Source organism: Phocoena phocoena, chromosome 4, assembly GCF_963924675.1.
Source record: "Phocoena phocoena chromosome 4, mPhoPho1.1, whole genome shotgun sequence".
Classification (NCBI taxonomy): Eukaryota; Metazoa; Chordata; class Mammalia; order Artiodactyla; family Phocoenidae; genus Phocoena; species Phocoena phocoena.
The window spans coordinates 93,658,069-93,673,230 of NC_089222.1; the positions used below are offsets into that span (position 1 = coordinate 93,658,069).

At 36.0% G+C, this 15,162-nt stretch overlaps 1 protein-coding gene across 2 annotated transcripts in view; it reads right to left on the minus strand.

The window, feature by feature from the left end:
- Positions 1-11,749: 11,749 nt before the first annotated feature.
- Positions 11,750-15,162, minus strand: part of ALCAM (activated leukocyte cell adhesion molecule) — a 200,176-nt gene continuing 196,763 nt past the window's right edge. Inside the window, exons 15-16 of one of the 2 annotated variants that reach the window (XM_065876103.1) lie at positions 14,435-14,550; positions 11,750-12,875 (exon numbers count right to left, since the gene is read on the minus strand). In XM_065876103.1, coding sequence (XP_065732175.1) covers positions 14,463-14,550 — 88 coding nt within the window. In that variant the 3' untranslated portion in view covers positions 11,750-12,875; positions 14,435-14,462. Of the gene's footprint in view, positions 12,876-14,434; positions 14,551-15,162 lie in introns of those variants that run through there. The other variant, XM_065876104.1, reaches the window with a different exon arrangement.

Here is a 15,162-nt window from a genome sequence, read left to right on the forward strand (position 1 = left end):
TGGTGATGATGTGGAAAAGTTACTACCCTTGTGCACTACTGGTTGGCATGTAAAATGATACAACTGTTGTGGCAAACGGTGTGGCAGTTCCTCAAAAATTTAACAATAAAATTACCATATGGTGCAGCAATCGCACTTCTGGATATAAAGCCCCCCAAAATTGAAATCAGGGTCTTGAAGAGATATCTGTACACCCATGTTCATAGCAGCATTATTCACAATAGCTAAAATGTGGAAGCAACTTAAGTGTCCACTGAAGGATGAATGGACGAGCAAATTGCAGTGTATACACACAATGGAATACTATTCATGCTTAAAAAGGAAGGAATTCTGCTACAAGATGGATAAAACTTGAGGATATAATGCTAAGTGAAATAATCCAGTCACAAAAAGACAAATATTGTATGATTCCTCTTGTACTTAGGATAGTCAAAATCATAAAGACAGAAAGTATAATGGTGGTAGCCAGGGGCTGGGGGAAGGGAGAGTGGGGAGTTATTTTTTAATAGTTTTAAAGTTTTAGTTTCACAAGATGAAAAAAGTTGCAGGGATGGATAGCGTTGATGGTTGCGAAACAATGTGAATGAATAAATACTACTGAACTGTACACTTAAAAATGGTTGTGCTGGTACATTTTATGTTATGTGCGTTTACCACAATATTATTTTTAAAGTGAGACTACCAGATGCGTGCGTCCTGACGTGATACAAAAGGAATTATGTATTACAACCTATAAGAGATGTTTGCCTAGATAACTGCAACTAAATCTCCTAAAGCATCCACATTTAACCACCTGCTTACACGGAGTACAGAGTGACAAATGAGTTGAATTTGGAATGGTAAGCAGAACTTTGAAGTTTGACAGGAGGCGGGAGGGTTGAGAGGAAAGCATTAAGAGTAGGGATCAAACCACGGGAACAAAGGAGCAGCAAGCAGTTCCTGTGGGAAATAGGCATTGAGCTGCTTTCTGAAGACCTTGAATGTCTGACTGAGAAGTGAGAAGACACAAACAAATAAAAATAATGGCAGTCACTTGTGAATGCTTTCTAGGGACCAGACACTGGGCTTCTTGTGCTCATTTATTTCTCACCACAATCTTTTATGAGAGGCATTATTTTCATTGTTTTACAAATGAAGAACCTGGGGCTTATGAAAGGTTAAATAACTTGCCCAAGGACACCCAACACTTACAAAGAAGGGTTCAAAGGTTCAACATGATCGCTTTCTTGACTGTAGAATACAAAATTCATTGAAGAAAGTATTGCTTATACCTCTCTAGCTAATGCAAATCACTCTTTGTGATTTGTCCTTGGCTTACTTATTTAGCACATACTATATTTAATTGATTCAAAATGCCATCAATTGCAAGACTCACAATTATTTCATGTACCAAGAAAAATGCCATCAATTAAAATAAAATACCGTGTTTTATCATTTACAATTTTTATTTGCTACCTATTGAAGGAATCCCTATGGTATTATTTAGACATTTATTTTGAATCATATATTACTTTTATCGTACATAAAATCAACAATATTAGCAAACTATGCTGGCTAAGAATTCCTAAAATTTCTTACCATTCATGACTTTTTCACATTGCTTTTCAATTCAGTCAGCAAGGTCTCTGTTCTTCCACATATTTTCCTTTGTGCCATCAAGACCCAAGATATAATCAAAGTCCACTGGTGTTGGGCTCTTAAGTCAGTTTTGCCATGATATAGAGGTAGTCTACTTTTGAGTTCCATTTGGAACTTAACCCATTTTTTTCATGTCCTTCCCTCCTCCTCCTGCAATTGTTCATATCCTACGGGTTAAAAGTGTTTTTGATTTTCCTCCAATGTACTGAAATTTAATTTTGCAAGTTTTGAGGCTGAAATTTTCATATTTTCTTATAAAATGACAACTATGTCATGATTGGTGCCAGGCAAAATAAGGCGTGCATTGGGCATAACTTGTATCTTGATTACAGAGGTGTTAAAATGTGACAAAGAAAAATGCAGGCCTTAGGATTGCTAAATATAGTAGTTAAAAATAACATATTTGCTTAAACATTATGAGATGTGGAGACAGAATTAGAGTAGCTAGCTGGGAGACTGCCTGGGTTTAAATTCTCTTCTTCAGTTACTTACTTCCTGTGGGTCCAGGGGCAGTCTCCCTCTCTCCCTACCTTCTCCCCGTCTTCCCTTCCTTCTTTCTTGCTCATATTTATTGAACGTCTGTCATGAACTAGACATTAGTATAGGTGCTTGGAAGTCATTAGAAAATAAAATAAGGATCACACCCTTATCCATTTTGATTCTAGTCTTAAGGAAGAGAAGTCTTAAGAAAAACATTTTAGATGTGGACTACCACAAGTAAGTCAACAAAGTCAAAATAAAAATGTGTTTTTTCCTACTATCAAGTTAGACTCTTCAAAAATTACTTTTCTGATCTTCAAATTCTTTATTTGCATATTACATGAATAAATTGTGTATGTGTGCATATTTGTATGTGTACGTTACTCTTTAAAATCAAAATACGGATGGAGCTATTTCTACAGGATGTCATGTATTCTTCAAGGTGAAGAAGAAAAACTTCTGCCTAAAATGATGATCAGTGAAACGCAAAAAAGGTAACAGCATGGAAAATGAAACATAAATGAGGTTTATAAAATTATCTTGGTTATATTTCTCTACGGTGTTGTCTGCAGCCCAGATGACCCTCTCATTTAGCACATGAGTTCTTGGTTAACTAAGTTACCTCAGGAGTTACTTTACTGTTGTTCATGTGTGTTATGAATTCTATTTTTCCTCCCTTAAATCCATGGAGAATATATATCATCCCAAATGCACACTGTCATTTTGAATTTGAAATATTTCCTTGGACGCTTCATAAAGGAACAAATCTATTATTTTGTACAGGGAATATTTTTTCCTTTGCTTGACATCACAGGCTAAAGAGCAAGCATATCATCTTCAGCAATTTAAATTTAAGTGAATCAATGGGCTAACACTGATTTGTCTCTGTTCCTTCACAGCCACATACAGTAGTTTGCGTTCATTAAATTAGTAATAAAGGAATTAAAATTGCTAGCTTCTAAGGGAGGGACATGTCAGTGGTATTAAATGTTGCACTTGGAATGATTGTCCTTGCATGTTAATTATTAGCTGCCTGAGATGCAGAGGAAGTTCAAGGAAATGATACTCTAACCACGTGTTATCTTAATTTGGGAAAAGTTCCTTTAAAGGATGAATTGCATTGCAATGGGTTTTCTAATCAGACCATGCACTAATTTAGAATCAATGACCTCTAATCCTTTAAATCCACTATCACTGGCAGTAATTGGGCGGCTTCTTCTGTAAGGCTGTTTACAAGTTACCTATCTGGACACAACAAAAGATGGATTTGTTTACAAATTCGAATTTGTAATTGTGTGTGCTAGAAAGCTCATCTCTTTAGTTGCAGTGGTGATCAGATCATTTGTGGCATCGTGTTATTGGTGTATGCGCAGCCTTGCGAAAGAGGAGAAAGAGGAAGAATAAGAAAGAAATGACCACTAATGTGGTTCTTATCAATTGCCTAATTTCTTTCGGCAGCCTAACCGCTGCCCCTTTTGGACTGCACCATGCAGATGACCATTTTTCCTTTGTTAAGCCTAGGTATACAAGCAATAATGGGGCAAGATTAGCAAAATTGTTTGGTTGCTGTAGCGTCCATTCAATGACTTTCGGTCTAAAGGACAAGACACCTCAGCAGAAAAGTTTTCTTTTTGAGTTCCTTACCCCTGGTTGGAAACTTGGGCAGGACTTATGGCTTTTTGGTTCACTGAGAGATAATAGACAGTTTTGTAATTACTTGAAATCACAAAACACAGTCTCAATTCAATCTTCATTGTGAAGTAAGGCTTTCATTTTCCATTTTGCTCTAACTAAAGCTTGACCACAGAAGTGCAGTGTGAATGCTTTTTCCCCCATTCTCACCACACCCTTGCTTTGTATCTGTAGCTTCGACTCTGAACCTGGAGTATGGGAAAGGAGGTGGGAAAAGGCTTAGGGAGGTAGGCTTCAAGGTCTCTGGCCTTGGAGGATATTTAAACCTGTGTCTTCTGATTATTTAATTTTTTTCCCTCCAACATAGCATAGTGGGTCACAGTTGCAATAGACTAAGAAACAAAGGAAGCAGGTAACTAACCTGATTGAATTGGAAGACTTGATGTCACCCCAAACTTCACTCCATCAATCTTAGCTACACTGGGTCACCTAAGTCCATGTGGCTGTAAACTGCAGTAGACAAGGACAAAGTAAGATGAACACACATACAACATCCAATATCTCCTATACAGCAGGTGCTGCGGTCCTTTTGACTATGTCAAACCTTGACATTGCCATCGAGCCTGCTGACAGCGGCACAGACCTGACTTGAAGCTAGAATGAGGACAGTTCTGTATGTGTGGAGACCATTTCCAAGAGTAACTACAAACAGGTAGGCCAGCGTTTGCCCAAGAGCTAATCTATTGGACCAGATACCACCAGCAAGTCAGCAGTTCTCAGAGACTTTGTTTTCCCAATGTGGGAAAAGATACTGCTTGTTGTTTTCATATTTAACAAACATATCTATTTCTTTGCTTACTGCCTCCATCTCTGTAACCTATACTTGGTTGAACTGGGCTTCCCTGCCCTTCAGAAATCTCCAATTTGCACTCAATAGTCCACGTGGAGTCATTTTCTTCTTAACATGTGCATTTTATTCTTTAAAGGACAACAGGCTCCAATGTAATTCGTATTCCTGACATTTTACAAAGGAGGCAACTGAGGCTCAGGGGTTTGGTGTTGTGCTCCAGGCCTTACTGCTAATAAGTTACAGATCCACAGATCCTACATTCATTTAGGAGTCCATTCAAGGTCTGCTTGGTTTTAAAGACTATAATTTTTCCATTAAGCCAATAAGTACATCTGTCCCCCAAGAATGCCCTGTGCCATTTGGGGAACACAAAAAGCAAAGTAACCATCTCTCCCTTCACACCATCGCCACCATAACTTCATCTAGGATGTGGTGGATAGTCAGGTCTGCTGGATCTGTGAAGGATTTGGTGAGGGTACGTACATATGTACATATGTATATGTAGGTCTGTTTAATAACGCCCTCCCAATTATTTGTTATTTATATAGTCCTATCCATATTTTCCTCTCCTTACATTGAACGTTCCTGCTGAGCAGTTTTATGTCTTCAGAACTTGTGCCTGAAATGTGAAAACACGAGGAAAAGGTTAATGAAAGTAGTGAGAAAACTTTTTGGATATCTTTCAGGATGTTGCCTGTGATCTTTTAGATTCATATTCCGATTTACTGCCTGGATACCTGAGTGCTTACTGATCAGTATGATTGTCCAAATGACCAATGACATGAATTAATGAAAACTTAATTAGGCCTTTTGAGCTAAGAATATTTTTTAAGAGACTCTGACATTTGGTGAGAAATGTGGTGTCAGCGGAATATCTAGCCTGAATATAATTTCTAATTTGGGGAAAAGTATTGGCATGTAATTATGTGAGCATATAGAGAGAGCAATTATATGAACCTGCCTTGAGTGCTGAACTTTGGAACAATGAAAAGGGACAAATGTGGGCCAGAGACAGACAGAACACATAATGTGCCCAGTCTGCGCAGAAACTTGTATACAGGCTTAAAATTTATATGCTTAAGATCTCTAAATAGCTACCTGGCATTACTACAAATAATTCTTATGTGTTGATGCCAAAGAGTATTTAGTACCATACAGAGGGATTCGAGGTCCTGGGGGAGGGGTGAATGTTGGTCCCAGAAAGGTCAGAGAGGAGGGAAGCATTTCAGAAGCATAAAAATCTAATCATTGGGGTTTTAATAAAATGTCTCTGATTTTTTGAGGAAGGAATCTTCTTGATATTATCCTGACCTAATAAGCCATCCAGGAACTCAGAGTTGCCTCTGAAGAGGTGTACCAGTTCGTTACTGTCACATAACAACAATCTCAAAGCTCAGTGGCTTAAAACAACCCTCATTTATTACTGTAACGCCTGTGTCTGTGGGTCACAGCTGATGTGGGCTGTGCTCAGGTGATCTTGGCTGGGCTTGCTCATGTGACTGTGGGCTGGGTAGGAGCTCTGCCCTGGCCTGGGCTTGTCTGAGGCACCTTACCTGGTGCAGATCTGCTCCATGGGTCCTCAACCTCCCCCTGGCATTAACAGGCTTGCCTTGGCTCATCCTTCTCATGGTGATGACAAGAGGGCAAGAAGAAACATGGTAGGCCACTTGAGATCTAGACTCAGAGCTAGAAAATGGTCGCTGGTCACTTCTACACAATCTTATGGGCCAAAGCAAACCATAGGGCTGAGTCTAGTGTCAAGGGGTGGGAAAATATGCTCTGACCCTTTTCTGGGAAGAGCTACAAAGTCACATGCAAAGGGTATGAAGACAGGGAAGGGTAAATAATCAGGATAATGCATATTATAATATAATATGCATTATATATATAATATATAATGCATATTAGCTACTAATGCAACAGATGGACCATAAAAGAAACAGAAACAGGATGCTTGCAAAAGCATTTAATTTTAGGAAACGTCTTCTGAAACATACAAAGGGGAATGGAAGGAAAGGACCTATCCTATCGTATAGCTGTAGTTGCTTCTTCTAAGAAGAAAATATGAACCAAGGACAAGATCAAAGGCTGTACAAACTGTTGTGATATGCTTCATCACACAAAGTCATCTTTTAGCAAAAGATCAGTTAACTGCAATTATAAATACAAGTGCTTTAAATCTGGAAACTCGAGCTGATCGGGAAACCAAATCATAACTGAACGCTCCCTGTGCTCATCAAAGTTTCCAAACGTCTGCTGCTCTGTTCTTCTCTTCCATGTCTAAATTGGAATATAAATTATTTTGGTAAAGCCCATTTGACTTTGCTCCCAACCACATGGTTTCCCCATTGGATCAAATGTCCGGAAAAATCATTTTAAAGAAGAAACTGAGAAGTTGATTTCCACCCCAGCCTATACACATACATATCCTACTTCCACTAGTAAGAGTGGGGAATAATGGAGCCGACCCAACAAGAAGTGTCTACTGCCAGTTTCTCTTTGGTGCAATGCAAGAGTCACGGGGCAACGATGCTGAGGGGATCAATGTAAATTTCACTTCACTGATGTTGCAGAAACACCATAAATACTACAGCATTACTATTTTTAAATCTGTACAACCCTTTGAATTGAACACTAATTTCATATATTGCTATTGTCATCAGGACAACAAAAAATATAGTGAGTCCTTGGTGATAACTATAAAGTACGTATTTCATATTTTAATGACTTTATTATATTCAAGAAAAATTAAACTTAAAAAATGAAAGTAATCACTACATGCAACTTTTAAATTGCATTTCTCTGAAAACAGATTATCTGTTAGGAATATGAAGGAAGGTCTATTTGTTGTTTTTGTGGTGTTGCCAGTGTGACAAAAACCCATCATCTTTCAAGTAGCTTAATACGCAACTATTATATATGAAGAACAAAGCTCTCTAAATTAAGAAAAGTCACAGACGATTATTCCTGTAAATGAACCTGAAAATATTTGAAAAAATCATCTTTCCTTTTGGAATCAGACTCAACAATAGGTAATGTCTATTTGTCTGTCAATGCAAATACTATCTTAAAGCTTTTGGTGGCCATTCTAATCAAGGTAAGAAAAAGGAACTTAGTTGTTACTGCCAACAATGTAGAAGCCCAGAATTTCTGGGTAAATTGGGTTTTTACTAACAGTTTAGCATGTAAGGAACGACTCTGATGCTTAAACATAAAACTTTTCTTATCAGAACCATTCCATTTCCTTAATAAGCCATCCCAGGGAGAGTCCCATGAATCAATTTTCCAGCAGTAAATACATCTCATTTCACTAATAACATGTTTTTTTCACCGATGAGAATTCAAAGAATTTTTCAGGGTTGCCCAAATTTCAACTATTATTTCTGTGGAAGTGAACATCTCGGTATATGAATCGAGCCATCAATTTAAACGTCTAACTGAAGCTCAATTTATGTTGGCCTAGCTGGGAAAACATAATCAGAAAGAAAATATGTATAGAAAAAGTTGAGATGATATTTTGATTATTTATCTCACAAATAGTCCAAATTGAGCTGCTGTCAGCTTCTGAAGGCATGTTTTGTCAAATGCTATACCTTCTGGAGACCATAGCCTGTGCTCTCTGATAATACACATTTTCTTAAAGAATGTAATAATTTATGTTGAGCCTCTAGATGTTGAGGACCTCATTTATTTCTTGGTAGTATAGAGTTTATGTAATTAGGTTTACTCATACAAATTTCATTGCAACTATTGAGTCTAACATGTGCTATTATACCTTTTGTTACAATTATGAATGCCTCCCATCAAAGTACCATGAATATTTTTACCCCGTAGCTGCTTCCTATTTGACAAATATTTTGTAGCTCTTCAAACAATTCCTTTTCTGATGAGCAAATCCTATATCCTCCCTTACAGGTTTATGGGGTAAAGTAGCCCATAATGTGTGTGTGTGTGTGTGTGTCTGTGTGTGCATGTGTATGCATGTGTGCGTGTAAACACCTATAAATGTAATTGAATATCTTTGAATTCACTCAGCTGCTTGGTCATCACAAGGTAAAACCTTTTCCTGAGCTAGCTAATAAAAAGAGACAAGACAGGTAACTTGAGAATGCCATCTGCCTTTGCAGTCTTATGCTTGTGTGTTCATTTTCCAATGAATATTTGTGCATTTGAGGAGCATTTATAAGAAAAAATGAGAGATGGATATTTGCTGAAGAAAAAGAAATTGGATTGGAACAGGTAAAGAGGGGGAAAAAATGAACTCCAGTATTCTGACTTCATGTTTCTAGTGTTTTTAAAATACCTTTTATTCAGAAGCTTAGATAAGAAATATACATTCTATGTTTAACTGAAGTAATTTTTATTGTTAAAGTATGATACTTGTAAAGCCAAATCTACTGCATTTTTAAAAATAGTACACTTAATTCCTTAGACATGTAATAAAAAACTAACATTTATATAATTTATTGTTTTCAAAGCAGTTTTCACGTATTTCTTATCATAATACTCTGAATATGAATGGCATTAGTTACTAGGGGGAACAAGTAGGTTATTCAATGCAAATCTATCTTTTGGCACTTTCCCCAAGCATAGATTAGATGTATATTCAATACAACAGGGATGATAAACAATGTAGTGAATAGAACTTAAACTTGGTCATCTTGAGCACCGGTCCTAGGTTAGTCACTCCTGGTGTCTGTGATTGTAAACAAACTTATTTACATTGTCTTCATGTGTAAGATAGGGACAGCACCTCCTGTAGCAGAATGGTGGGTGGATTCAAACAAAGCAGTGTAAATAAAACACCAATATAGTCCAGGTCTCACAATAAGTGACTAGTATCTGAGAGCAGTATGTGTGTTTAACATGTAACGTGATATATATATATATATATATATATATATATATATATATATAGTGTATGTGTGTGTGTGTGTGAGATTTATATATATATATATGTGGGGGAGGTATTTAAGTGTGATGTGATTGATATATATATGTCACATCACATTTTTAAATACAGAAGTGTTTTAATCATATATATAATGCCTAATACTCCAAATACAGTTAAAATATTATAATATTTGCCTATTAAGTGATTTGAATATCTTGGAATAATCCTTTATAGATGGTATAACCAGTTCATGTATCAATTAATGTTTTTCAATTTTACATATTCTAAAAAGGAAGATTTCTTTATTAAAGAAGTGTGGGAATTATAGTAGACTGGGGTGAGCATGACCTTTAGAATCAGATCGGTTTGATACCTGACTTATCTTCTTAGAAGCTAAACGTACTTGGGAGTTATGGAATCTCTCTAAACCTTAATTTTCTGCTGTGAAACGGGGGATATTTAATACAATTTATAACCGTTCAGGATTAAAAAAGATAATGTATAGATGGCCCAAGCACACAGTATGAGCTCAATAAATATTAATTACTTTCTCTGACGCACATAGCTGGCTTTACCTTACTTGGAGGGGGAAGCATTTCTAGGTTCATGCCTAGGTAACTCCAGATGGTATGCTGAACAGGCAAGGGTCCTCTTAAGTGAGTTCCCAGGACAGCCACGTGGGAGGCCCACAATAAGTGTGACTCTATGGCTGAAAAGGGAGATATACGCATTATAGAAATCACCCCTTGTGAAATCGGGGACTAGCTGAAGTGGCTTACCTGACATCATAGGAGGGCATGGACAATTTTATTTTGCTGAATTACTTCTCCAGGGAGATGGGGAGTCACAATGAGTTTCCCACTCTTTAATAAAGACAACTACTTTCTATGCATGAACATCCTAGTTTAGACAAGAGGCAGACAGCTGTGAGAGATATGTGAAGACATATTTCAGTTTTATTATCTTTTAGGCATAGACAGGTATGTTAATCCATTTCCACATACAAGTCCTGTAATCACAGATAGGGAGTGAACCTTGAACTGGCAAAACCTGTCTCCTGTTGCCAAAGAGTTAAGTTTGGAAAGATGAAACCTCAAAGGTTGAGGATTGTGCATTATATTCCTTCCCAGCCTTGCTGTGCTTATGGCTGCAGTTGCACACATAAGCTTTCCGTTTTATCCAGGCATTGATTCACTGGTAACAATGTTGTCTCTTATTTCCCCAGGCAAACTTTCTGCTTTCAGTCCAAAGCTCAGAGTTTCCCATGTTCTGCTCTCTAGGTTCTGACAGCTGTTTTTGGACTTAGTTAACCATAGACGCCAAGAAATAATTGCAGTAAAAACCTCTCTTTCTATTGTTGCATTGCTTCTTTATGCAAATGTCTCTTAGGAATTAAACTTTGAACCTTTGATCTCTCACACCAAAAGATAAAAAGAAAAAATATTTATATGCAAATAAGTTCATTTTAGTGTTCATGGTTTATTGTGGAAAGCAGGTGTTTAAAAATTTTAGAATTTTTTTAACAAAATTCTAAAGATAAAAGAAAAAAAATCACAGTATTTACAGAGATAACAGAATGGCGTAGCCATGCAAAACAAATAACTTTGGTTTTTCCCCTTTCACTTTGGTTTAAATATTGACCAAGATTCAATTTTTTCCTGCCAAATAAAACTTCAATAAATCAAAGTTTAGAGGCAAAATAACATATTTTCTTTTTTCCCATAATATTTTATACAGCATCGAGTCTAATAGGATATTTTATGTATTTAATTCATACCAATACACTATAGGAAGCTTTTATTAAACTGAGCCACTATTGCTCAGACAGCAAATGGTTTACAAATGTACAACAACATGTGTTTCTAAATAATGCAGAAGTGGCAAAGTATTTATTCCTAATCTTCATCTGACTTTAATCTTCAATTTATTTTTCATTGCCTTCCTAGTTTTTTATTGCATCATTCTAAAAAACGAACACCAGTTTTCCTTTCCTCCAAAAGAACACAGTTCTATACCTGGAAATCTGATGTTCATTTTTCTTCAATAAAGTTATGTAAATCCATGACAAAAATGGCCATGCCGTGTTCTCCCAGAAACCAGGCTTCTGCTTGAAAGAGCAAAGTTTAAAAGTCTAGTCCCAAGTAGCTATTGGCCCATATCCAGCCTACTTCAAAAAGTTTCCATTTACACTACCACCCTATAAATTTCCTCCAGCATAAAACATGTTTATAAAGTTACAAATTTGAATGTAACTAAAGGTATATAGACATTTTATTATTATACTTTTTGATGTACTGCTTGATAAATTATGTACCAGTTAAAAACACTAAATGATCTCAAGGTGCATTCAATATCTGTAGCGTAGTTAACAAAAACACACGAAAAAAAATATATATTCTATATTCTGTGGAAAATAACACAGCTTTGATAATGATCACTGTTAAAAATCTCCAATTCTGACTGACATCTTTTTTTTTTTTAAAGGAAATAGGTATAATTTTAAGGCAGTGGATAACCCAAAGGATTTAATTCCAATTTTCAATTACAGTGATTTACATAGTGACCTATGAAAATGGGAATGTTATCCATGATATTTTCAAACTGTCTCTCATTCATTGATTTGTTTTCTTATTTTGACAGAAAATAATTTACTAGCAGGTGTCTCTAAAGGTAAATGCTACCCAAATTCTACGTGATGTTTTTTTCAGAATAGGCAAAATTGTCAGTTTGGGAGCACCATTATTATGTGTGTGCCCGTACGTGCGTGTGATTTCCTTGAGAGTCAGCTGGTGGCACGTACACAGAAGTAGTTCATCTGGTGCTTATCAACCTCACTATTTGCCTCCTCTTCCCTAGTAATAAAAATCAGTTTTTGATTAGGGCAACGTGTGTCCCTAATCTTCACAAGCTGCCACCTTTGGGATTTAGGTGCTTGTGAGAGAGTCTGGGGGCATTACTGATAGCAATCAGAATCAGAAATGTACCTGCTCAGATTATCCATATAAACAATTGAAATAAAAGAATCACATTATACACCAGATTAACAGCAACTCCCAGAACAAAGCTTACAGTGTATAAAAATAGCTACGTAAAAAATTTACATAAAAGGCAAACCAAAAAGGAATTCTCAGTGCAGACATTTACAGAAAAGAAAATCAAACCAACACAACATATGACCTATTATCATGGCTGCCAAAACTTGTTGTTATTGTTTGTAATTTCATTTCATTGTTTATCTGAGATAATTCTCTAAAATCCTGTGACAGCTTGGTACAATGAACTGCTTAACGCTTGAACCATGAATTGCCGTCAATGTCTTTGCATATGTCTTAAATACAATCCACGTTCATGCTTCAATTGGTCTATACAGTTTTCTTTTCTCTGAAATGATGGAAGAAACCACAATTCAGATAAGTTACCATAGCAATCACTTTTCACAATCAACATATGCTTTGTACTGAAAGTGATACTTCATAAGAGCTTTTTATAAAGCTCCACTGTCCCGGAACCTAACTGTTATCCCAGGTATTGCTGCAGCTCTTCAACTAATAATCTTTTTGAATTGTTGAAAGTATTTTTGTGAAAACTGCTTAATTCTTATGAAAATTATAAGGTTTTTCAGGAAAATATTTCATTCTGTTTCTCTTCAGGTTAACAAACTCACTTATCCCTTCAAATCACACTCCATTTTGTGGGCTTTGTCCTCAAGCTCAATTTTCCTTTGAGAATTTACTCTGATTTTGAAGAAAAAAGACGGCAAACTACATTTACAGAGGATTGAGGAACGAATCCTAGAGAAGCAGAAATAAGAATCAGGTGGGAATGCTGTGTACTTGGTCTCCAGTGGAAGGCAGGATAAGGGAAGGAATTCAGATCTCACTCCTTTCACCCAATCATTTTGAGATTCTGGTTTCCAGATTATAAAAATGTCTTATTTCAATCATTCTTATTTTTCTTTCCTGTGTGCATTCTTCTAATTGCAATTCTTTCCCTTGCTCCCTATCTCCTCTATGGGATTAATTTAGGTGACCTACTCGAATCATAACTTGCGGTTTATTTATAATGAACCAAAGTTTTACTATGGCTGTTGGGGATTTTTATATATTTGAGTAAACTACAGTAACACTATTCTCAAGGACACAAAAAAGAATTTGTCCAAATGGCTTCTCTGTTTGACTGGCTCAAGAGAACATAAATAAAAAGTTCAAATTGAAAGTGGCAATACCATGGAAACATACCTCTTTTGGAGATTATCTTAAAAATCACACTCATATAGCTATTATATATTGATGTATGCAATATATATGCATGCATATATATTATATTGATATATATGTAATACACACATACATATATGCACATATAGATACATACACACATATATAATATATACACTATTTGGGAAAGTGTGTGTGTGTACACACACACAAATTTGTTAGTCTGTTCATTAGAATGATTTGAGAGATGGCTGTATAAATATGCTGACACTTTTAAGTATATTAAATCCTTGGATTAAAATTTTTATATTTAAAAAAAAAATTTTTTTATATTTTAAAATTATTCTCATAATTGCTTTTAAAAATAAAGTATGAGAATTTCTTCTCATCTAATCAAAATATCAATTTATAAAATTAAGATTTTTGCACTCAGCAAAATTTTTGGCATTAGAATAAAAAATGCTCATTGAATGTTAAAATCTCAAAATTGGTTTCAATTATTCTGAGGATAATGATTTTTATTCAGAGGATGGGGAATCCGTTGAGATTCCATATTTCTGAGAATACCTTTCTGAGTAACCAAAGTTTCCTTTTGAAAAACTCTCTTCCTGTTTGAAAGCTGTAATTATAAGGTATCTTAATGTCAAGGCTTTCCCTTTCATCTCTAGGATGTTTCATACTTTCCTGGGAATTATTTCTATAAACCTCAAACAGCCTACCCACCTGGACAACAAGTGGAACAGTTTCTCTCTTAGGCTTCTGTTTTGTGATTGTTTTCTTCTAACTTTTTGTTTTCTTCCAGATTACCAAGATCCTTGTTTACATGTTTTGATGCAGTTCTATGAGAGAATTAAACATTATCACATTGACACACACATATTTAATCTTTCTTATTTTTAATTTTAGGGTTCACATTAATGTATCTTTGAAAAGCAAATGTTATACATCTAATACAGGTAAGCCCCTAGGACAAACAATTCCACATCTGTGAGCCTTGACTGGTAACAGAACACATTCCACTGAAATTACCTTGGTTGTAGGGTTGCATTAAATGTATGCTAAGAGAAAAAGAAGTCAGTTATTTTGAACACAGACTATACATACTTAGTTGCATCATGTTTTTGGCTGGGTTGATTTTCTTTCTACTTTCCGGGAAGTAATTATTATCATTTGATAGTCAAAATTTTCATTCTGGGAAAATACATCCTGCAAAAATTTTCTGAAGAAGTTTCATTAGGGGCTTTCAGTTTCTGCATTCCCTATTATGCATCCATGTTGAACCAATGTCCTGTATCCTAGCAGAAGATAAGGCAACTCCAGTGTCGTGGTTCTCAAACTGTGGCCCCAGACCAGCAGTATCAGCACCCCCTGGGAACGTGACAGAAGTGAAAATTCTGAGGCCCCACCATAGAAGCATGTAAAAGAAACTCTGGGGATGGGGCCCGCAATCT